This window comes from Vanellus vanellus, assembly GCF_965231255.1.
Source record: "Vanellus vanellus genome assembly, chromosome: 5".
NCBI lineage: Eukaryota > Metazoa > Chordata > Aves > Charadriiformes > Charadriidae > Vanellus > Vanellus vanellus.
This window is the reverse complement of record NC_138910.1, coordinates 52,988,304-53,013,378: the sequence shown is the minus strand read 5'-3', so window position 1 is coordinate 53,013,378 and position 25,075 is coordinate 52,988,304. Positions and strand designations below refer to the sequence as shown.

Here is a 25,075-nt window from a genome sequence, read left to right as displayed (position 1 = left end):
ATGTTCAAAGGCTAAAAATCTGAAGCCATTTTGAACTCAGAACCCATCATGTATTTATTTCCCTCTCTAATTTGCAGAAAACTAGTTGTGAAAACAGCCCGAGGGACCTGATATTTTTCCATCCCAGCTGCTCCAGCTGAACTACAGCTGCAAAAAAAATCTAAGTATTGTTTCTATAAACTGTTGAGTGTATTTTATAACACAATAATTCCCACAAAAATCAGTAACTGCAGTTAATGACCGGTTTGTTAAGGCATTAACTACGCTCAGCTGGGAATGACCAATTTCTCTGGAATGGCTGTATAAGAACTAAGGATAATTCAGTAACACTTTCAAATAATTATTTGGTTAATTAATGGTAAATTCTTGTGGAAATCCTATCAAAGTAGCCATGACCCCCACATTTAATATCCAGTGAGTTCATTATGATTCATGTTTTATTGCTATAAATACCAGAAGAATCATAATGACTAGGCCATTATTTTCCAGGGCTGCCCTTACTGCTTTAGGCCATTTGGCTATTCCACCTTCAGTCATAAAAAGCTTGATGCTCAAAACTACCAGCATTTGTAGGCCACAACTTTCTGGCAACCCACCAAAACTTTGGTGATTTTTATGAACACGTTTGGCAGAGATATGTTTTTTCTTTCCTTTCTCTTGCTTTTTCTAGTTAAGGGAATAATTGATGCCTACTGTACCAAGTCATAAGGATAAGTCTTTCTTGCAGTGTCTGCGTTTTCATGTGTGGCCTTCAGTAGTGGTCAAAAATAGCAGAAAAGGTATTGTTTCCATACTTTGGAAAGCTGTTCTCCAGCCAGGTACTGGGCAGAGTTTGACATTTTTACAGCCACATCTCTAAACAATGATTGACTTAGGGCTTTATTTGTTAGCATTGAGATGAGTATAAAAAAATAATAATAACAAAAATGTAAGCTTGGTACTGACATATTCAAGTAATAGTCAATAACTGCCAGTTTGTCTTTTTGGGAGTGGAGTCCCTATGTAAAAGGATGGCATTTGGCTTGGTGCATTTTTCAAACAGTTTGTCCCTTCTTACCCTTTTATACAATCTTCAGCCTGCAAGATGATGCTTAGTGTTTAAAATGCTGTAGCTGTTGAATCTGTTCTCTTCCTGATCTTTGACAAACTAGTTATGCATGGTTTCCAGTCAACTTTCCAATAGGCTGTATGCTTCCTAATTGAGCTCAAGATTAACAATTGCATTAAATCATACTGGCTGTGCTTAGAAACAACCACCTGCTCTTGATTTTCCTGAAGCATTTGATTCTTTGGATCATGAGTTGCCACTGTTTTGCATAAGAACTGAAAAAAATTCAGGAGGTTCTGCTGTGTTCTCCACTGAAGTGCTTTCATAGGGAAAGTGGGATAGTGAAACTAACAGAGATCAACCTGAAGTTTGTTTCTTTCTGGGAAATTAAAGTGAAATTAAATGTAAATTGCATACACCATTAAATACTTGAAAGCTGGTTTATTTACACACTGTCTTCTTTTAGCTTTAGTTCTGTAGTTTTTCATCTTCGAGTTAGTAGAATTCAGGGTGGTTTTTTTTTTTCCTGTTTGTTCACAATTGAAAAAATGCTTCCTTGCTGAGCCTGTGTAGTAAGTGCCTATGACTTAAATGCTCTAAATCTTTCTCTGTTCCCATGTTGACAGTAGGACAGGGGAATTCAGGGAAAATGGGTCAGTTAACTTCACAGCAAGAAGGAATTTAAATTCAGATCTTTTTGAAACTATTTTTGAAGCTGTCTCTGCATGTTGTGTGTCATGAAATCTGCCTTATGGAACATACTTCAGGAGAATGTATGTATGTAAGTGCCAGTCATTAAAAGCCAATTCTTTAAGAGTTCATTCAGATAAAACAAATTGATTTGAGTTCTAGATACTCTTCACACTTTAGGTTGAGTATCTAGGTCTTTTTCATGATTTTTTGGTAGTTGAGAAACTGACGCAGTGCTGTCATTCGGCACTGATACCCAGGGTGTTGTTTAGGCATCAGAAGGGTTATTGTGACAGGCTGGACCTGTGAAAAAAGGGAGAGAAAATAACACAAAGAGTTTCTTCTCAAAAAACAGGCGGCCTTTGCTGCTATAGTAGGCTATTTTATTTGAAAATAAGCTACTAATATTGCCAAATACCAGGAAACTGCTATTGCTACCAAATGTAAGACTGTATCTTAGCTGATGCTTTATCATAGCACAAGTGAAGCTTGCAAAAATAAGGAGGGAAAAACCCCATGAAGGACAGAGGTTAAACAGATATAAAGTAAGGAACGTTCTTGTTGACTGCTTACCAGTTCATACCTGCTGAAGGTACGAAGGTCCAACTACAATCTAGTTTGGTTTTCCTGTTGCTGTTCTGGGGAGCCAACTTTCCTCCCTTTTATACTGGCTTACCTTTTACTTCACATAGTGTTTCCTGCATTATTCAGCAAAGTGTAATTGTAATTTGAGTCTTAAATTTGAGTCTTGATGTTCGAGTCTTAGGGAGGCATGGAAAGAAGCGTTAAGAGCAGTCTAAACAGCTCTTTTTTTTTTTTCCTAGCCCCATGAAATTTGAAGGCATAATTTACTCTTAAAAATTTTATATTTGCTTATGAGAAGCCTTTAGCTGGTTGTATGGGAATTTTTTTTCGTGTAACTGTTGAATTTATAATGTTACCACAAGTGAATAGGTAGGTAAGCTGACCAGTCACAAGAGAAGCCCAAAAGATAATGAACACTTCATTTTGCTTAAAACAGTGTGTGCTTTAGCAACTATAGTGTTGTCTGTGCTTTTATTTTAGTAATAGCCAGAGTAGCTTTCAAATTTGGGCATTATACTTTCTCCAGCTAAGTGTGTTGGAAGGTTGTGATACAAGTCATGTTTTTTCAAACAGGTAAGAATACAGAAGGATTTGAAAGGTCAGCTATGTTTTTAGGTTTGGCATGGGAAAGAATATTTCACTGTCATGTGGCAACTGCCAGAAGTTTTCATGGGTCTTTTTGGTAATTCAATGTTGAAAAAAGGCATGAATGTACATTGTCAGGATAAAGGCATCATATCCTTGCTGCTTAAAGGAAATTCCAGCTCCCAATGATGTATGCAGAAGAAAAATGTAACTGTATTTGTTGCTGTTTGAGGTCTTGATGTTTTGCCAAAGTGTTAAACAGATATGTTCTAACTTAGCTAACATAGAAATGGGAGGTAGGATATTTCTGATCAGTTGTATGAGAACTGTGAATTAATTCTGAGTTGGTGACCTTATTACATCCTGGTCTAGCTAATATACACGTTCAGATGAATATTTTATCCCATATATAGTCAGTATCCTGCTAATGCAGGGCTATAGGAGAGCTCAAGGGAATGCTCATTCCAGATTTTAGCAGTGAGTCAGGATCAAATTCATCTGTGTTGTTCTTAAACATTTGTACGTTTGTCTAAGTTGGTTTTCTAGAACCTTTCAGTTAAATACTTCACAGCCTACTCACATTAACTGCCCAAAATTTTCCTGAGAATCTCTTTCTCTTTGGTAAGTATTAATGTGAAAGTATACTAATGTTGTTTTTGAGATGTAAGAAATGCTAAAGATACCCACAGGATAATATTATCATTTAGGATAATAAAACAATCAGTATGTGACTTACTTGAAAGGTAATGTATTCCGTCTACAGCACTTTACTGGTAGTTCTTATTTTTCTCTCTGGCATCAGTACATTGTTTATAATTTCACTTTGAGACAAGCTTGTTCAGGAATATCCACAGCTAAATCGGCATTACATTTGATATTTAATTTCCTAGCTGGAAGCTGACGAAGGCTTTCTCTGGGTGGCCTGTCATTATTAAGTGTTCCTTTCTCAAAATACATTCCTTGTAAATTGGGGTTAAGGAAGTGTTTTGAGGTGCTGGGGAGAGGGAGAGTAGTTAGCATTGCCTTTTTTCCCCTCTTTGCACAGATACGTGGTTCATTTGGATAGGTCAGACAAGACTTTTTCATTAATGTTGCATTTCTGATTTAAATTTTCCTCTATTAGCTAGGATTTCTGTGCTTTTTGTTTTCTTCTCCTTAAGTGTTGTAACACCTAAAATACGAAGCTTCTATTCATATGGATTTTTTTTCTCCTTCTAGCAAATGAAAACTACAAACAAGTTGCAATGTGTATTCTGTATCACATAAGCATGGATGATCGCTTTAAATCAATGTTTGCATACACAGACTGTATCCCACAGGTATGTGCTTTTATATGTGATGAGATGGTTAAAAAATACATCTGCCCCTCTGCACGTCTTTTCCTCATTCATAGCAGAGCTCACACTGACACCCACAGGTGAAAGTGGGAACAACCACGACGCTGCTGAGTGTAGTGAACCAACTGCTCATCGAGCAGTCTGACTGTTTTTGCTGTCTTCTAATGGTGTCCAGAAAAAGGATAGGTGACGCATTCTCTGTCAGTGCTGCTAACGCTTGAGCTGCATAAATGAATTGGTTAAAAATACAGGTGACCTGATGAATTTCTACAGAAGATCAGGAACACTTGAAAGAGATTAAAGCTTGTGTGCAGCAGGTCCTTAGGGAACCTTGTGGAAAGTATTTCCTTTGCAGTTTTAGAAGGCATTCTTTCCTGATCCCATTGGGTATCAAAATTTCAACGTCTCCAGTATTACAGGATATGAACTGGAAACCAGCCAAACAGTGTTATGTTGCTACATGACAATTCCTTTTCCAACTGCAGGCATGTACAACAGGGGAGACTTGAAGGCTGTGGAAGGCTCTTAACTTATCTTTCAGGCTACACTTTGTTGCATAACACTTTGTCTTCAGTCATAGTCTTTGATCCAAGCACAGACACAATATCATGGGGTTTTGGTTTTTGTGTGTTTTGTTGTTTGTTTCTTTTTTTAACAAGTACCAAATCCTCTTTTATTGATCTTTTTCTCAGTCCCGATGAGGCTGGAGTTGAGAAAGCCTGCATTGCATAAGTGTAAAAGTTCTCCGGTACCTTTTTCAGAATTGCACCACGATATCTTCTTTCTTGCCAAGCATGTTTTTAACATAAAATATGTCCAGAATGGGAAGTTGCCGTGGAAAATTTTCAGAATATTTCTGGTCGCTATCTCATGACAAAAATGGTGATGTTTTTCCAAATACAGGAGGATTTTGGAGAATAGAGGGGGGAGAACTGGTGGGAATAACTAGTATGTGTTACAAAATGGTCTTGTAAACATCCTGCTGACTGCCTTTTCTGCCACAAGAAGCAACTATGTATTAGGACGTTTGTGTGATATAAGGGACCTGCTTTGTTCTGAGCAGTTACTGGCCAAACCAGAATTCATGCACTGTGGTTTAGGGCTCACTTATGACGTGCTTTCAGGGAATCTTGGCATGGCTCTTAGACCCCTAGTGCCAAAGGTAAAGAGCTGTGGAAACTTCAGTGATATCATACTCCACTTTGAATATTGTTGTTCTGATAGGCAGTGACTGCTTAAACTAGTGCTCACAGAGCTGTATCCAAAGACTAGTGGAGCAGGAAACAAGTCCACTGCCTTCATTGAACTTTGGCTAAAACTACAAAATTTGAAGGACACCTGTGGCTATTGATGCTTTGGTGGTCAATGTAATTATTCACAGATCACATTTGCAAACTGTTCAAAAGGGACAAGCTGGATGACCAGAGCGCTTAAATTTTATTAATGAATTTTCAAAATTAGGGTAGTTATTAAGGAAGACTGAGATAGCAGAAAACATGGGGAAGTAGATAAGGCATCAGGAGAAGAAAAACAGCCTTTTTAAGAGGACTCCCTGCTGTCTGATTCTGCCCTGGAAAACCCAATTCTCTTTTCAATACTAGTATGTGCCCTTCAGTGGGTTTGTTTCCTTTTGAGGAAAGGTGTATGTCTAAGCTGGCAAATGCTCAATAATGAATGTTTAGCTGTTGTAGATAGTGATTGGAAAATCCATCCACCGTTGTCATTTTGAACAGGCAAAGTGCTTGACAAGGGCTTGCGCATGCTGTCCCAGGTAAACATCCTTGTGGATTGCAAGAGTTAGTGGGTGCTATTCTAGTAACAGTTAAAAGTGAGTATTAACAGTTCATTCTTGTTTAGACCTCAGCAATGCGTGTTTTGTTTAAATAGGTGCAAATGCCATCCAGATGCTTATAAAAGCCTTTATTGGTAATAACCTGGCCAATCAAAGGGCATGGTTAGGCAGTGATGTCATGGTGATATTTAATATTTTACCGCAGAGCAGTGTGCAAGGTTCTCTGCAGCTACCCACATGTTTTCTACCGCGGTTGTCCTGTTTGGCCCCTCTTTGATCTATAAGCTTCTTTTCAGCTTAATGCTGGTAAACGTCCTCTCTTGACAGCACCCTTTGCTCCTGTCCGCCATTATCTGCTGAAGTTCAGAAACCAGAGCATCACTTCAAACAGCAGAGTTAGGGAGTAGCCGGTCAGGAGAGATTCCTGAGGCATGCAGTTCTGGCATAATCATTCAAAGATGTTTGAGCTGGGCTTGGGGAGGGGGTTGGACAGAGGTGTATGTGAACAGAGAGCTGTGGGGGTTGGCCTCTGGTCACTGGTAAATAAGTGAAGGCAGGTGCCAGAGAGTCTAGACACAGTGATTTCAGTCCTGGTCTGTGGTATCTGATACTCAATATGGGACTTGTCTGATTGAACACTACTGCCTCTTCATTGCACATGCTGCAGTCTTTTTACTGCCTTCCTGTTAAATCAGTAAAAGATGACAATGGACATAGTAAAAGCAGAACAAATTTAATTTTAATATTTCCTATTTGGCAGCAATTACTCTTCCTTTTGAAGTGGCACGAGAAGCAATCAAATTAAATGAAGACATAATGGGAAACATGGAGCTTGTACGAAACTATTATTTTAAAATTTGAACGGCTTTAATTGAAACTGGATATATTTTTTTCTTTTTATAGAGAAGTAGTTCAGTAATTAACAGTGTAATCCCATCTTGTTAAACATCTAATTTCCACAGATTTTGTATTGTGTAAGTAATGAGAATGTTTCCCTTCAAATAATTTGAAGGGCTTTAAAAATCTGTTTTTAAAGGTTTTGTAACAGAAGAATTGCAGGGGGTGATTTTTGAATGCTCATGTACTACTTGTTAAGTGGCAACTTTTTTCTCTGGTTAATTCACTCTTCTGTGACTGTCAGGCCTACAGATTTAATAAACTAGTGATTTTATAAGTTCTTAAAACAATCTAGCGAAATCTGTTTCTACCTTTTTAAGAAAGGGAGGAAGAAATCAATGATAGCTTTTAAACCAGAACATGAAAGTCCCAGAAAAAAAAAAAAGATTAATAACTTGTGTAGTAACATAATTTATTCTGTTTTATTTTATTTGGGTCCATTTGGAACGACAGCCTGCTATCTGATAATAGATAAACATACCGAATTACTGTAGTAAAATACCTTGGAGTGAAATTCCTGCAATTCTACTTTTTCTTTTTTTTCCTCGAAGTGGTTTGTTCACCCGTTTTCCCTAGTTTTTAGTGCATTACAAACTGTCTTTCCACCAGGGGGCAAGCACACAAATACTTAATGATTAGTTGTTGCTTTCTTTTCCCTCACCCTCTTTTGACGCAAACTGAGCTATGTTTTTTTTTGTACCTTGTGTCCCGCTTATCTTTAGGTTCAGTTGTTTCTAGTTCTGGTAATCTCAGTCTTGTCATCATGCTGTTTTGCTTTATAATCTTGATGTGTCTTATGAACTGAGCAGGTTTTAGGAGGAAATATGGTGATGACCTCCAGTCCCTCAATAAGTAAGCCATAACTTGTCTGCCATGGATGGAAGCAGAGAAAAAGGAATGGATGTATTTGAGTCATGTTTGATTACTTAATATGCCATTTCAAAAAATGTTCATATTGAACAAAATGAGGCTAGATAGCCTGTGATGTAATGGACAATACAGGTGCCAGGTATATAAAACAATGGCAATCCGTAGATTATTTGCCTAAGGAATCATCTTGGAATTCACTACTAAACTTACTAAACAGTTGTGACGCAGTTAAGGCAATTGTCTACTTATGTTAACCCAGGTTGTTCTGTCCCATTTCCAAAAGAATAGGACTCCTGGTCTTTGTTATTTTGCAGTGTTCAGCTCTAGCAATGGAAGCTGTAATGATAAACTACGTTGCTGCAGATACAGCTAATTTACCTGTCAAGGAGTAATTTTAAAGCAAAATAGTACTAGAATTATTCTGCAAATAAGTATCTGTTTAGAGTCATAATTTTATTAAACAACTAGGTATTAATCTGACTTTCTGTGGAACTAAGTTGGGGGGTGGGGGGGCTGGTTCCTATATTAAGTCTACCTAAACTTTCAAAACAAATTTATCCATCCATTCACAACTTTAAAAAAACAGTAAAAATAAAAATTTCAGTGTTAGCAATAAAATGTAACTGACCCAACTTAATTTAAGGTCATGAATGACTGCTTGTTTTGGCACTCTGTAAACATTGTTATCCCCAAATAACGGAACTGTACATCTTGTGCCCTTGACCTTTAAAACTTTACTGTTCCTGTAGAAATGCTGAATATTAATTTTAAAAAAAATGCTGCTGTAGTTTACATCGTAACATTACTCTTCTAATGCATTGGAAAGATGAATGAGTTAAGTGTGCTTGTGTTTCTTGGCAGTTAATGAAGATGCTTTTCGAATGTCCTGATGAGAGAGTTGACCTGGAACTTATTTCTTTCTGTATTAACCTTGCTGCTAACAAAAGAAATGTACAACTTATCTGTGAAGGTAAGCATACTGAGATTTTACTGTTTTCTTGGAGATGACAACACTTTATATATATAATTTTTATATATACTTACATATATAAATTGTGTACATTTGAGTTAGTTATGAATGTATATGTATTTTTAAAAAATAAAATGCACCTGTTTGGGTAATGATTGCAAGCAAATGGTCCCAAAATCGGTCTTGGTGACAGGAGTGACACTGAGTAGCCATGCATGCCCACATCTCTCATGTGCATGTAGTTCTGTAAAACACACTGATGGACATTATTGTGGGAAGCTGTAGCTGTATGGAGAGATCATGATTTAGTTCTACCTGGTGTCTAAAATCCATTTTCAGCTAGTCAGTGTTTCACCTGCCAAATTAATAGCACAATGTTGTTGTTTAGTTGCATCTTTACTTTTTTTTTTTTTTTTCAGTTTAGCTTCTTTGGGGTTCTATTATCTTGTTATATGGTATAGATGGGTTCTGCATTTCGTTCAGTAGCTCTCCAGATTGCTTTTAAAGCTTTGTTATTTTCATATGGACAGTTTTAAGGGGAATGTTATTATTCAGTAGCTCTAATTTTCACTTGTGCTCAAAATTTTCATCATGAACTACTGCAATAAATTACTGGACTTCAAAAGGGACAATTGAAATCAATGGATTCTGTGGCCAGCAATTCCACTTTAAAATTCTGTGCAGAGCTCTGCGGAAGGGGGAGCGGGGAGATCCAATTTTATATTAAAGGTACAAATGAAATTCAAGCTAGTAGCACATATTAGATAGGCAAGGCGATACTTTGGAAACAAAATGATAATTGTGGGACTTGCCCTGTGCGATCAAGTACTTCAGATCTGTTTATGTGTATTCCCATGTAATAATCTCCATGACTGGTAAACAATCTTTTAAAACCATAACAATGTATTTATTCTGTGGAGTGAGAAGTCTCTGAGCTAGTACCAACAGCTGTGCTGCATCTCCACTAACTGCACTTGATGCTAAGATAATGATTTGGATCTAGAACCTTTCTTGGTCTGAATAAATAACTAAGCACACCTGAAGCATTTATTTATCTAAATTTTTAAGTGTCCCACTAGTACATATGGTCATAGCATTTGTTTTGGAGAAGCTATAGAATTTATACAAAGCAGGTCTCTTCTTTTCAACTTAAACTTGGAAGAAGTAGTTCCTGTCTAGATTCTTCACTTTTTCCTTTTAAACTTTTAAAAGTTAAAGCTGTTTTTGTGTGTGCGCATGGTGGTGGTGTTTGATGGACCAATACTTTCCTCATTTTTTTTAATTGGAGGATTTCCTAAGTGTTTGTTTCCTTTCAGGCAATGGTTTGAAAATGCTAATGAAGCGGTCTTTGAAATTTAAGGACCCATTGTTAATGAAGATGATCAGGAATATTTCACAACATGATGGGCCAACTAAAAGCCTGTTTATTGTAAGTACTAATGTGATCTCTGGTGCTTCCTACTGGAAAAGACTGGCTTTGGAGAGCTGCTGTGTTTTGTCTTTACAGGGTGTCCAGTTTGTTTTCTTAGCTGCCATGGGTTGATTTATGTTTTGTTTTATAAGGCTATCTCAGTTGGTAGATCAGGGTTTGGATCCCTCACTACAGGGAAAACAGATTTTAAGCTGTGTCCAAGAAGTCCCTGTTCCAAACCAAACATGCTAAAAGAAGCAAACAAAAACAACAAAAAAACCCAAACAAACAAACAAAACCCCCAAACAAACAAAAAAAACCCTACTCCTGGGTTGCACATGTAGCAGTTAAAGGTTATCCGAAAACTCTGCTTTTAGAGCTAGAGGGCAAAATAATGTATTTTTTTTCCACTGTGCCAAGTGTTTTGTATAAGTATAAATTTCGAATACTTAATATTCAGTTAAGCATGTAAAGCTGCCCTTTCAAAAGAATGGGGGGAAACACAACATCCTAATTGTGGAAATTTTAAATGTACTGTTAAAATGAGGATTGAGTATCAAATTGACTTAAGGCGGTATGGAATTAGTAAGTAGAATCCACGATTCCTCTGTTCATATCCCCAGAAAATCTTGTAGCTATTTTTTAAAATCTTCAGGAAGAGGACTCCATTACTATCATTAACGCAGTATGGTGTTCGCTATCTTTTCCCTTATTTTTTAACATCTTTCTCAATCTATGTGTGTAGTAGCTACTTTTGGAACATCTGAACCAAATGATCTAGATTTCTTGAAAGAGAAAGGATGGAGAGGAAGAATGCTGAAATATTTTCTTGGATTATTCTTCAGCTGGAATTGAAACTGCCTTATTAGCCCTCATTTCAAGAGAAAAGTCTCCTTAGTGTTCTTTTGAGAACTAGTTTTGATTTGACCAAATTGTGAGTTCTTCAGAACCTCAGATTATTCAGCTGTAATGTTTGTTGCTGTATCTTCTTTAGGATTATGTTGGTGATTTAGCAGCTCAAATATCAAATGATGAAGAAGAGGAATTTGTGATTGAATGCCTGGGAACGCTTGCAAATTTGACATTACCAGATCTGGACTGGGAACTTGTGCTAAAAGAGTACAAACTGGTTCCATACCTCAAGGATAAACTAAAACCAGGTCTGTGGAAAATTTGGTTAGTTTTTCAAAGTAGAGTCTCTCAAAGAATACTTAGAGTGCTCTTTTAGAGTAGAGTCTTTACCTTTATACTTTTGTGATTTTTTTGGGGGGGAAACGTAGCACTGAAGAACAGAATTCTATCTACAGTTAAATGTACAACTGCCACAAGACTAAGAATTTCTAAGAGGTAATAACTTCTGCCTTCTGACTTACCAGGTTCTGCAGAAGATGACCTTGTTTTAGAAGTGGTGATAATGATTGGAACAGTTTCTATGGATGACTCTTGCGCTGCTCTGCTGGCTAAATCTGGAATCATCCCTGCACTCATTGAGCTTCTAAATGGTATATTGCCATCTTTGACTTCAGGTGTTGTTTTTCAAAGAAGTTTAGTTGACGTAGTTATGCTGTAACTGAATGCACCATTCATTTTCTCTTGCAAGGCAGGGGTAGGTGTTTTGTATATTGAAAGGAGGAGCAATCACTCTGTTCTTGATAGACCACTAGTCAGTATCTCTCGAATAGATTTGATTTTTCCCGCACCTCTATAACTCTTGCTGCAGTCTGTGTTCTTTCTACTTGACTGGAGCAGGAAGGAAACACTCATTTTTGTGTTGTCAGGAGGTGAAATCTCACGCATACCACGGAACTGTCTAGCTGACATAAAAGAGCTGGGTTTTCTCTAAGTATCAAGAGTTTCTAGTGTGAGATCTGAAAATGTGGGTGTTTTTTTTTTTTTCTTGCAGCTCAACAGGAAGATGATGAGTTTGTCTGCCAGATCATCTATGTGTTTTATCAGATGGTCTTCCACCAAGCCACCAGAGATGTCATTATCAAGGAAACCCGTATCTTTTTGAAGATTAAACATCTAGAATTACAGCACTTAATTTGCCATCACTGTTGTTCAGCCTGTATTTCTCTTGCATAAACCTCCTGATATCAGAGGTTTCTTTGTAAATGGTTTATTTCAGCTGAAGAAAAAAAATCTAAGCAGCCTAGGTGTGTAGAGGGACAGCAAGTTAATAGTAAAGATTAAAAGTTAGTTTGCTTTGAAACAGGGAGGGAGGTAAGAAGGAAGGGGAATCGCTGGACCAGATGACCTATTAGTTCCTATCCAGTCTGAATTACTGTATGAATTTGTTTTGCAAGTCAGTCAAAACATAGTCCACAGAAAAACATACATAGAGCATAGACAAACTTCTTGCACTGCAGCATTATCCATATAGGTTGCATAGTCTGGTTAGGTGTATTAAAATACTTTAATAGCATTCTTTCTTATATCAGTGTAGACAATATAAATAATGCCTGCTCTGTATTTTTCAACAGCCTAAGCCCTTGTAGGGATAGCAACTTAGTGATTACTTTGCTAACAGTATAAGGACTACTTCTTAATGTCCTTTCTCTTTTAAGCTCTGTGGAATATCTGAGAAGCCATTTAGGATGTTGTTCTTTGTCTCCTATTTGGACTCCTAGGTGGCTAGCTTTAAAAATAATAATAATAATAATTGCATCTCTTTTTATATCTGTAATAATAAAGCACCAATGTTTGAACAATGCTTTTCTCACTCAAATTGAACAGGACTAGTATTAATGCTGTCATTTGCGCAATAGCTTATCTTCAATATTTTTGAGAAAAAATACAGTGGAAGCCTTTTTTTAGAACAAGAAAAGTCCCTAAAGATTACGAAAGTAACAGTCTCAAAAGATTAAACCATCATACAATATCTATGCCTTTTGGGCTAACATGTTAGGTGTGTGGATTTCCTGTAATTGATCAGAATGTATTTTCTTTGTAAGGGGCGTGTAACTTTTCTTCTGCAATTTTTAAGAATATTTGTGTATCTTAAAATGTGATTTAAAAAAAAAAAAAGTGATTGGGGGAAGACTGCTGAACTTCACATGTGATGAAAAATTCCTGACTACGGTTCTTAATGAAATTTGCAGTTGGAGGAACCCAGGGCAAAACCAGCAAAACAGCTTTTATCCTTAACAGTTTCTTTCCAGAGGCTCCAGCATATCTTATAGACCTGATGCATGACAAAAATGCTGAGATTCGCAAAGTTTGTGACAACACTCTGGATATTATAGCGGTAGGTCTGATTATTTTTTTTTTATTACCTGTCCTTCAAGAACCTCTTTACATGAGATAATTCTAAAATAACTAAATAGCCATAACTTGCAAATTGAGAATATTTTTCATGTGCAACTTTCTAATCACATAGGTAAAAAAATCAGTTTTCATGGGACAATGACAATCATTAATCTAGGCTGTGTACCAAGCTTCCAAAAAGTGCATGTATACTTTGAAAATTCATACTAGTTAGCTTTATGCTACAGACCGTTTTAAAGAGTGCTTTTATCCTTAAATAAATTAATCACATTACATAAGTATGTCAAGCTTTTTAGTTCTCCAAACAAATGGCTCTCATTACCCAGCAGCTTTTATTCAGCTTTTCTACATCGCCTGATGCCAATATTTGTTTCAAAAAGAAAATGTAGGCAGTCATTCTGAAGCTGGTTGTTTTCTGCTTGGGGAACAGTCAGTATAATATTGAACTTCTTAATATTGTCTTCAACTCTTGCATAGGTTTCCTTTAGCTACGTGACTTATTGTGATCAATGGATACTTGGACAAACTAAACTTTTGGGGCAGTTGTTTTGTATTAAACTGCTAAATTGGAAAAAAGAAAGAATAATAAATTATGAAGTGCTGTTGCTTTATCAGCTTTTACAGCATGTATAATCTGCTTCTGGGGATCCTTGACCCTAGAAGCATTAATACTTTCTAGGATGTTCTTCATTGAAGTAAAGAAGCTGTGAAACTGATTCCACTTAAAAGTTGCATTTCACTGTTAAAATTCCTCCTGCTCTGTTTATTGAATTGACTTCAATTGACAAAAAGAAATTTCAGCATTTTGTAGTGTCTTAGGAGTGTACAGACTGTGCATTCCTTTGGATGTAGAGTCGCTATTGTGAAATTAAATCTTATTGACAAAGAGAACTTAACTATGAGTCGAGTAGTATCCTTGACTACCTTAATGCTTTTCCTATCATCTACTTAGTCTTTTCTTTAGTTGAATTACACATATTGTAACTTGTTCTCTGAAAGGTTTAATATAGTGTAAGACGTAACTTACGCAGCACAATACTATAGTCTGTTCTTTCTGTTGTACTCATTAATAATGCCTTCTAATTTAATATTGATCTAAAAAAAAGTAAAATGACATTTTTTTTTTTAAATTCTTTTATCTGGCTCTGGTTTTGCTTCATGGAGATATGAAATGAAAATCATGCTCCACTAGTTAGTGGCAGAGTTGCCATTGACATTCATTAAGGGCAAGATTTCAACTAGGGTGAATTTGCACTTAGTACTTACTTGTGATGGTCATTATGTTCACCTTACTAAGATCAATTATTTCCAGGGACATCTCCAGTGGAAACAGGAGAAAGACTTTTTTTATCTTCTGTGTGAGGGCAGACAATCTGAATACTTCCAATGCTTGTTTTATCTTTGGGCCAGTGCAATTTCCAAGTGTCTTAGGCGTTGATTTGTTAATAGGGGGGAGCTTTACGACATGGTATATAGTAGTATCTAGGTACTGAAATATTATGTTAGTAATATTATTAAGCAACATTTATTTTATAGAATCTGAAAGAATAAATACATTAAGACATAGCTTCATATTCAATATTAACAACTAGTAAAAAGTACTTGGCTTTTTTTTTTCCTTCATAAGAAGAGGTAATCTTTATGCTAACCTAAATAAGGAGTGCTATGATAATGGATGGGAAAGGCTTCTCAACTTGCAAGAAGCACTGGACAGGAATTCTAGGGCCTTGAGGAAGAATAAAGGAAGGAAATTGTGTTACTGTTGTTATTGGGAGTAGGGGAGAAGTTATCAAACACGTACTAAGAGTAGTTGGTGTGGTGGTAAATTATTTTTTTCTTTGGTTGTGGAGCAGTGCCACACTTGGAATGGTGTTCACTGGTAAGTTAGGAGAGTTCCCTTTTCTGAGAAAGTCTTTTTTAGCTTTATTATTTAGCTGTTGGGTTATAAGTTGCAAAAACCATGACTAACACCATCCTGCTGTGGGGAACAGGAAGCACAATATGCCCTCTTTTCTGGAAGACAGAACCACTGATTGATTGCTTTCTTGCCAATGTTGTAAGCTGGTTGTACTTTGTCTCCCAGTACCAAAAATCATAAGCAAAAAAGGCAACATATTCTAGATAGTGATGGGAGAAAGTATGAAACAGTAAGTTATCAGAACCTCCGATCTTGATAAGTGTTTTGTCATTCAGTTTAAGGGATATGGTAAAGCAGCCTGTAAACACTGAGGTGTTTGGTTGTGTGGCAGTTTTATACAACCAGTGCCTTCTGAGCTGTCTGAACAGACATAGTCTCTAAGATTGGTGAATCTTCTTATCTGTGCTAAATCCACAAGAAGAAAAACTTAAGTTTTCAGTCTTCTTGTTCCATACATGCTGACAGGATTAGTTCGTCTGATGATGAAAATCAGGAACTAAATGTTGGAGAATAGAGATTTGAAAGTAATTTCTTCTCAGGGAGACAAATGCTTCTTTCACTCATCAATAAGCTCTATGTAGTGTGATTGAAATAACACTGAAGAAAATCAGATGCCTTATAAGCCTTAGGGGAGATATGCTTTCTGTAGTAAAGTAATTGTCACAGAAATTATGGAAATGTTACACTAGTGATGATTTGTTTAATATAGCTTGGCTGGACTCTGCCATTGATGAACTGAAACAGATGTGCTGCTTTACCATAGTATGTACTAGGGAGTTTCAGCTTTGCACTGGTAGATGCAAGATATCCCTTTTGTCAAAAAGAAAGTCTCTGATAATTTAGGAATACTTCAGTCTCATGTCATGTGCTGATTCTTGACACCAAGCAGCTAGTTTAGTGTACTTGTACACCTAAAGTGGGACAGGTCTCATGGCTCAGCTGAAAGCCTGGAATCAACAGCTGGTGTAGGAGTCTCAAGCAAATTAAGTTCTCTTTTCCTCTGCCTCGGAAGCCTGGACACCTGCAACTCAAAGCTTGTGGAAAGAAATGTCAGCTTACTCAAGATGGTTTTACTCTGTTCACCTCAAACAATATTATCAAGAGCTGAGGGGGTTATTAATCTCAAGTTTCTCTTTTGTTTTCTGCTCCTAGCTCAGTCTTATTTCAGTTAACTGATTTTTCCTCATTTATTCAAAGGTATTTAATTAACCATAACCAGATCTTTGGACTGTGTAGTCCGAGCCTTCCTCCTCCCCCCTTTCCCCCTGTTTTCCCATTCGGTGTTTTTACAGCTTTGAATCCAGGCCTGCTGTATGTACATCTTGTTTCTCTTATGATCTAGAGTGGATCATTATGCTTCCTGCAGAAGCAAAATCTCTTCTAGATAGTTACAGCATTGTCCATGAGATTTAGGAAGGGCCTCATGCCTAAGGTGTTTTTCCAGCTCTCATTCTTTGCCCCAAGTATTTTTAATGAATGCCAAATAGCATTTGCCTCATATGGAAAGCTGTGTTAATGAACGGCTTGCATCTTTCCATGTTAGCAAAGTGCCCTGACACAAATCCTCCATGTTGGGAATGCTGGAATTTCACATAAGCAGCAGGAATGTGCTGTGAACCCTCAGTGCTTTGGGATTTGGGGCCAGCTGTGCAAGATGTTGGCCAGCTCTCTTACAATCAAGAAGAGCAGACCACAGGGATTTGGTGTGGGCTTTATTTATATAGGCAGCATACTCTGAAAATAGATAACCTTTGACTCCTGGTTGGTGTCCTCTTTCCATGAAGAGTGCTGTAGTCACACCAGGAAAAAAGGTTCTCCCTTTACTTGTCAAGACTCCCCCTTTCTGTGGTGTCTCTTGTTCCCCTGTTATCCTCTAATGATCACGAATACAGAGAAGTGGGCAGAAGAGGAGCTAGGGTGTGGGCTGCAGGCTGAACTGCTGACATATGTTTTTACTGATTGACTTCTGCATTGCTAAATTTGCAGTCAGTCTGCTTTGGTGCTGGTAGCTTTTTGTGGCAGCATGCACCCAGCAGGAAAGGCTCTACCTGAACTAGAAGAATAACCACGCTGCAGGCAGCATTAGGTAAGGCAGGCGTGTCCCATGGTGGTTATGTCTTCACGTAAACCTGTCTTGGATAGATTTCCTTCTCGCATTGATGCTTGCTCTTTGGAGTTGTAAGACTAGGAAGGTGAGCCAAACCACTTAACTCTCTTGCTTTCATAATAGTTTGCTAACAAGGTAAAAAAACCCAAACAAACAAACAACTTTTTTCTCTTCAGCTGTAGACAATATAGGAACCCTGTAGACAGTGTGCATTTTAGATAGGCATCTAAATTTAGGGGGCAAGAATGTTTACTCTTTTCTCTTCCTTGACATTAGTTTCATATCAGAGGTTTCTGTTGGCTTCCCACCAGAATATGTTTAGTGATAAACCTGATTGTGAAGAAGTGACTTTGGGTTGGACAGGTGTAAGTTGTAGAAGGATTTTTTTTGCCTGTGAATGAATGGAGCTCCAGTGGTACTTACCCTAAAGGTAGGTGTTGTAGACACCTGTGGAAAGGGATCCATAACATCTGTTCCTCTCCTTGGTTTATAGAGGCACATAGTTCAAATTACATGCCTAACTTCTGGATAGCTAGACAAGATAAATCTTGTCTTTCTTAATAAATGGTTAATTTAGCCTTTCATGTAAACTGTGTATTTTAGGGATGGTTAGATAATAAAGAATGTAACGTATCACCAAGTACAGCCTTGAATATAATGAGCATTCTACTTACTGTATAGCAGTTTTAGTTTAGTATGAGGAATCGCATCAAATGAACCCTATTACAGACCCAATTAAAGGGCAACCACATTAAAGTGAAAAGGAAAATCTGTTTTTCATCAGCTGTGAGAGAACACAAAGCAGATCTGTGTAGCTCTATGTTATCCTATAGTGTGTTAATCAGATACAAGGTGTGACGGAAGCCAGTGACAAAGGGGACCCCTGATAGGGAACAGACACGCTCTGATAATAGGCCAGTTAACGCTTCATAATATTTCAATGGTTCAGTAGTAAACAAAGTTGGAAGTAGAACTTCAAAAAGGATGGCACATTCCTTGCAGAGTTGAACCATACATCTTCTATGACACTCTTGGATTTATGGAAACCGAATGTTAAAAACAGTGATGTCAGGGAGCTCCAAAGAGAATAAAATCAACCTTCAGGATTCCTCCTTTTATGTTTCTGAACATGCAATATTGGGGGTTGGGGGGGTTAGAGGATAGGCACGTTCTGTCCACCGCCACCTCATTCTCCCCCTCCACCGCTTTTCTAGTAGCCTAACATTTAGAAGGACTGTAGGGCACAAAGCTATATTTGTATCTCCGTGATATTTAGTCTTCTGGTTTTATTTTTGCAGGAATTCTTTAGTAAAGGTGTGCTTCATGTGTTTAAAAAACCAAAACCAAAAAAAACACACAAAATTGGAAAAAAAAAGTTTTTAATAGCTTAATATAATTACTGGAATAATTGCTGTGTTTGAGGGAATTGTTTTGCTCTAAACTTCTTTAATTTGGTTTCTTTGTGCCTTTTGGCTGTAGTCCTGCATTTATAGCTTTTCTTCCATTCTGATGTTATTCCATTAATCATTTACCCAGTTGTGTTTCTGCACATTTCTGTGGAAAATCTACAGACATATTCCTGATCTAGCAGTACTTAAATGAACTTTATTGTGCTGAGGTTATGTAAATCGTTCTAGATTTGCAAATCATCCTTTTCTAGGATTGCTGCCAGAATGAAACTCTTGACAAAACTGATCATTGATCTGGTTCTGCTATGGTCGCTTCTTTGTTCTTGTTGCTCATTCATAGTGAAATGAGAGATACAAATGTAACAAAGTAGCCAAACTGCTTTAACAGATAACTTGTGATTTTTAAGTAATGTGCAGATATGCTCGGTTTTATAGCTGCTAATTTGCCATTCAGTTGCTAATCCTGTTTTCCAAAATGTAGATGAATGATTGAAACTGGGAGTTTTAAGCCTCTTAATTAGGATGGGAAGTGTAGAAATCACAGGAATATTCTGCCCTGTTGTCAATGTCTAAAGGAAAAAAAAAATCAGTTAGGATCTGGGAAATGTTTACTGATTTTATTTTTTTTTAGAAGGATATAAGAAGTCTTTGTGACGGACATTCAGCATGTTCAGACAGTGGTGTGGAATGGAACAGTGATGTTGGGCAAGTGGGATTCATTTGAGGTTGTAACTTTGGGAAGATTAAAACGTTTTCAAAGTGTGTTTATGGTAAATGTGAATTAGGTAGTTTAGCTGCTGGCCTTTCTGCTTTTGAGAACTTTTAAAGGTAAGCAAGGTAATGTAAGAGATTAAGCTTTCCCACAGATTAGTCTAATTTGCTATTTGTTAAATTTGTTTCTTTTCCCCCACTTCTTTGCAATTATGATTTCTGGGAATAGTTTTCTTCAGACTGCAGTATGATTTCTGGCAGTTACAAGGTGTTTCTCTAAAGCTCGCAAGTAATTCACAACTGCTGGAGGCTGACATAATAGATAGCCCACAGTTTTTAGCTCTGGCAGATGCAGCAAAGGAGATGGTTTCCAAGACGCTGGTCAGGTGTCATCATTGAAAGTCATGCCCTTTCATTTTTTTTATGGGTCATTTTATAAATCTCAGAGATGAGCTTGCTTTTTCCAGGGAAACTCTTGTTTCGCACTGTTATTTCTGGCATTTCATTTAAATCGAGAGTGGAAGTGAGGGGAAAAGATTAAGAGGCAGAAATAGCATGTGATGTTCTTTTTCCAAACAGTATGAGGCATAGCTCTGTGTGTGTTGTTTTTTGGTGTTTTGGTTTTGTTTTTTCCTTTTACCCTAAGGTTGTTGCATTAGTGTACGGCTGACAGAAACATGGAATTTTGCTTGAGGCCACTAGGCACTGAGAATATCTGAAGATCCCCCAGGCAATACCTGCACTGGATATGGAAGTTATGTATGAGACCAGGTTTTGAACAAGACCACTTGTGCGCTAGGATGATGTGGAGGGGAATTATAAAGGTCTAGTATTTAGTGTTGATCAGAAGTGGAATCGGAGAAATTTAGAGTAATGCCACAGACTGATCAGATCCCCAAATCTGCAGGTACTTGCATGAATGTCCCATCATAACACAGTTTACATTCTGCTTTTAAGCCAAAAGAAACAAACTTGCTATTTCTCCAAGTAAAACAAAGTTTAAATAACCACTGTCATAGAATAAGGGTTTGTGGTTGCACAATACGACATGATTCCCCATGAAATCTTGGAATCTGTAGATACTTGTTAGCAGTCTCAGAGAAGCCTCTGCCAGAATGACAGGGCCAGCTGGTTTTTGTGTTATCGACCAGTCAGAAGGGTGGAAAAAGCACAGGGTAGAGACTGTGTTACCTACGTCAGGTTAATAGCAGTGAAGACAAGGTAGGTTGAAAATTAAGTCAGGTTAAAAGCTCAAGTTCAGTCTGTAGGGGTTTCAGAATTTAACCTCAGCTGCCAAACCATCTTACTCTCTTCACTGCTGTTTTTTGACCTCCGTTTATAGACAGATCTACTTTTGCATGTCTAGCTGAAGCAGGTTAAGAAATTGCCACTTTTGCAGCCAAGGCATTGTCAATAATCGTGTGAATACTCTTCATCCCCTTCAGGGCTAAGTAAAATAGATTTTAAAAACCTTAAACTATTCCAGCTAGATCTCTGAGGAAAGTGTCTCTAGATCATGTGTTAACCAACATGAGAGTTAAGAAATTATTTTCAATTTTTCTCTCCTTTGGAGTTAGGTTGGAAGACAGTGAAGTGGGACCTGTTTCACAAGGATATTTCTTCTCATAAGTAGAAACACTTTGGTTATGAATGTTATTCTTGTTCACAATCTTTTGATTAAAAAAGTACTACCCATGGTGCATTATTTGTGAATCTTCCCAAATTGATAAAATCTGCAGATTTCATGTGTTGATGAGTTTCCTATAGTTACCTGTGCCCTGTCTTTCCAGTAATACTGAGAAACTTGAGTATTATCCACGGGTCTGCGTTCGCTCGGTGGTAATCAACAGCCCACATAGTCTGGTCTGTTTAGAAGAGCCTTCTAAACAGCTGATTGCAGTGACCATAGGCTATATCACTTCCTTCTGATGCTCCTTTGTATTGAATATCATATCACTTGAGTGCAATTAGGCTGTAATCCAGATTAAAATTTCATGGCTATGTTTTGTGTCCATAGTGGCCAGAAGCTATATCCTGTTTTCCTCAGCTTCCTGGAGAAGCTCCTCTCTGATTTAGTTTTGTATCTTGGATTCACATATCCTCTTTATTACAAATGTTGTGTACTATTTTTGTGAGTATTCAATATTAAACATAGAAAGCCATTATAAAATTTGTCAAGAAGTTGAAAATTACATCCTGTCTTACTGTAGCTTATGAAACAAACAAACAAAAAAGACTTATTGGTTTTATCACAACCTTTTTTGTTGTATTTTCGAGTAACTAGTTGTCCTAGTGAATACTCATCTAATGAGGAAGTACAGGGTATTTAGCCAGTGTTGGTAATTAATTACTGAGATCCCCCTAAAAACCTGACAGTAATTGGCTCTTCTTGATAAGCCATGTGAGGAGACTGTGATGACAGAACTTCCTTGTTCAAATCAGGAATTTTTTCTGGATGGTGTAAAGTCACAAACCAAGAAGGGAAGATTGTACTGCTGCATGTACAAAACCAGAATAATACCTAGCACTTGCAAAATCATTCCCTTGTTTGCTGAAAGTACTCTGCAAACTGAGTAGAGGATTTAAGTCGCCGAGCCCTGAAACTTAAATCGTTTGCTGACGTTAAATTCCTCTGCCATTTTCTGTTAAACCAAACAGCTTTGTCTATACTTCATCCTAAAATATTGTTTGGTTATTTTCAACAGGAATATGATGAGGAATGGGCTAAAAAAATCCAGAGTGAGAAATTTCGATGGCACAACTCTCAGTGGCTGGAGATGGTGGAGAGTCGGCAGATGGATGACAGTGAGCAGTATCTGTATGGTGATGATCGTATTGAGCCCTACATCCATGAAGGGGATATTCTGGAAAGACCTGACCTCTACTACAATGCAGGTAAAACAGCATATATAGTATTCAGGACTGGGATTACTACCTCTGTGCCAGTGGGACGGTTACCCTTTTATGTCACTGGGAGCAGTGTGGATGCATGCTAGCCAGGGATGGGCTTGTCCTTGTTAGGATGTTAATGATGGATTGAATACTGTATATCCATGATTTTATGAAGTGTTACAGAACATCAGAAATATGAGTAGACCTGTCTCAGGGACCTAATGGTCCATGATGACTGATTTGAATAAAGGTGCCCCAGCCTTGTTCTTCATACCTGTGTCCATAGCTTGTTTGCTTTGCAAACACAAACCTTTTCTCATCCCTGTTAAATTCACAGCTATGGGATTTGATGCTGAATTTTGTTCTGCCTCGTGTGTTAGTTCTGTAGCGGAATTTTTATTGCATATCTTGATGAAAGACTTCAGTTGAGCCACATCACTTGTAGGTTCCTTAGCAGAGGCCATCATTCTGTGACTTTCAGCCAATCAGTTTGTATGGTTTTTGCTGTCGTATATCTAGGGAAGCATGTGAATCTCTTCTGTAAATACTTTTTTTTTAGTTTCTCATATGAAAAAGTTTTATTACTTGACAACTTGAAGTTAGTTTAAAAAAAAAAAAACAACACCCAAAGTTATTCTTAAGAAGAGTCATGTTCTTATTTGAGATTAACCTGAATATATTTTCTGAAGAAAAAGAGACATTTCTCATCATTTTGCTTAACCTATTAGTAGTACATAATGGCATAGTTCTGGGGGATCTCAAGTGGAATCTGCTCTGTCTCTCTCCTTCCATAAAGATTTTGCAGTTACTAAGAAAACAGAAGCTGCCATACTGGATTAAGACACTGATGTATCTAGTCCAATATTGCCTGCTGTTTCAGAGGAAGGTTCAGAAAACTTTGCAGGAGACAATTGTGAAATAACTTGCACACTGGATAAATGTCTTCTAGTTATAAAGAGTTATGGAGTTGGCTTGTGCTCTCAAACTTGTGGTTTTACATACTTTTCAAACTCCTGGATGACTGTGTGCGCATGTATATATATTTTTTTGTTTTAATTGCTGGGTTTAAGTCTGTGGTTTTTTATTTTCCACACAAGTGTCCAGTCCTTTGCTGTGAAGCATGAGTCACAAAACTGACTCTGGATGAATTTGCAGGAATAGTAATAAGAGAAACAAAACCACTAAAACCCATAAGCTTTACTTGTAGTTGCTATGAGAAAATAATTGTGCAAGATCTCAGTAGCTCTTCAAAAATTATTCTCAAAAGATAGCAGAACTTAAGGATCCTTTTTCTCCTACTTTTGATTACATATGTCAGCCATAGCAACTTGCCTTTTTAGTGGTATGTTTGTCCCTTTTGAATCCTGTAGGTTTATCTTGCTCTACTAGACCTGCAAGGTTAGCAGTGTGAGCTATGTGTTAGATGGTACCACGGTCTTTTATTACGTCAAGTCTCCTTTGTGCTTCCTAAGTTAAAGATGTGCCAGCACGCCTATTGTAGTCTTCCCTTTACAGGTCTTAATAATAAATCTTTGCTTATTTTGTAGGGCTGTTGTTTGTTGTTTTTTTTCCCCCAATAGTGTGAGCTAGAGATGGAGTGGCACCAGTAACACTGAATTTCCTGGCTTTTAATCATTTATGTTACAGGCTTAATGTTATTTGAACAAAGATTTTTGTGTTGGATTTGACATTTGAGCAGGAAGTAGAGGCAGATTTCCAATGATATGTTCTGCAGATGTTTGAAAAGTGCTTTTGTTTTTAAAGGTATAACAGTAGGTGATTATATTCAAAATACAGATTCACTTCTCGGGTTCCTTCTGACAAGTGCCAGTAATGGCATGCTTCTGCAGTCTGCTAGATTTATACTTTTGAGATGTGGCCAGAGAGGACATAATGTTCCTTTGAAAAGGCTATGGATTATTGTACCAATTGGAGTAGGCATTTGGGTTTCTGAAGGACAGAGCATTACTTAGTCAAAAAATAACAAAAATACAAATCTTTGTGCAGTCAGAAATTAAATGCTTGTATTTCAATTTAATAGTTTTAGAAATGACCTGCACTGATGGATGACACTCAAGACAAGTCCCCCCTCAACCATAATAGTTCTTGAGTTCACTGATGGCAAGATGAGTTCCTTATTCCGATGATATACCAACATCTCTCTTGCATAGTAATTTAAACCTACATGAAAAACTTGCTCGAATCTCTGAAGTTACCTTCATGAGTTTGGCGTCTCTCTTGCTCTGAAAGTACATAACCCTAATTTATGTTGAAATGTACATAACAACAGATGTCCTTTAACTGTGTAATCATATTATATGCAGCTGATGCTATCCATGTGCTTTCATTTTCCTATAAATTCATGTCAGCCATAACTCTGAGTGTTATGGTTTGAATGTTAGCACTCTTGATTGAAGACACTTTAAGTAGTGGTAGCTCTAGCCTCAGAGTTAAAATAGAATGCTTTCTTTATTAACATAAAGATAGATGTTATTTTTAAGTCTCTCTGCTTTCAAATAAGTTTTAACCAAACCCGACTGTTTAAAATACATAATCACTTAAATGGATTGGAAGTGGTGCAGGTAT

The 25,075-nt window shown here is 37.3% G+C and overlaps 1 protein-coding gene across 1 annotated transcript in view; it reads left to right on the top strand.

Annotated features, from left to right (window-relative positions):
• Positions 1-25,075, top strand: part of KIFAP3 (kinesin associated protein 3) — a 76,141-nt gene that overhangs the window by 29,164 nt on the left and 21,902 nt on the right. Inside the window, exons 11-18 of the mRNA XM_082484711.1 lie at positions 4,127-4,227; positions 8,666-8,774; positions 10,091-10,203; positions 11,180-11,345; positions 11,562-11,687; positions 12,089-12,187; positions 13,347-13,432; positions 22,303-22,492. Coding sequence (XP_082340837.1) covers positions 4,127-4,227; positions 8,666-8,774; positions 10,091-10,203; positions 11,180-11,345; positions 11,562-11,687; positions 12,089-12,187; positions 13,347-13,432; positions 22,303-22,492 — 990 coding nt within the window. The remainder of the gene's footprint in view (positions 1-4,126; positions 4,228-8,665; positions 8,775-10,090; positions 10,204-11,179; positions 11,346-11,561; positions 11,688-12,088; positions 12,188-13,346; positions 13,433-22,302; positions 22,493-25,075) is intronic.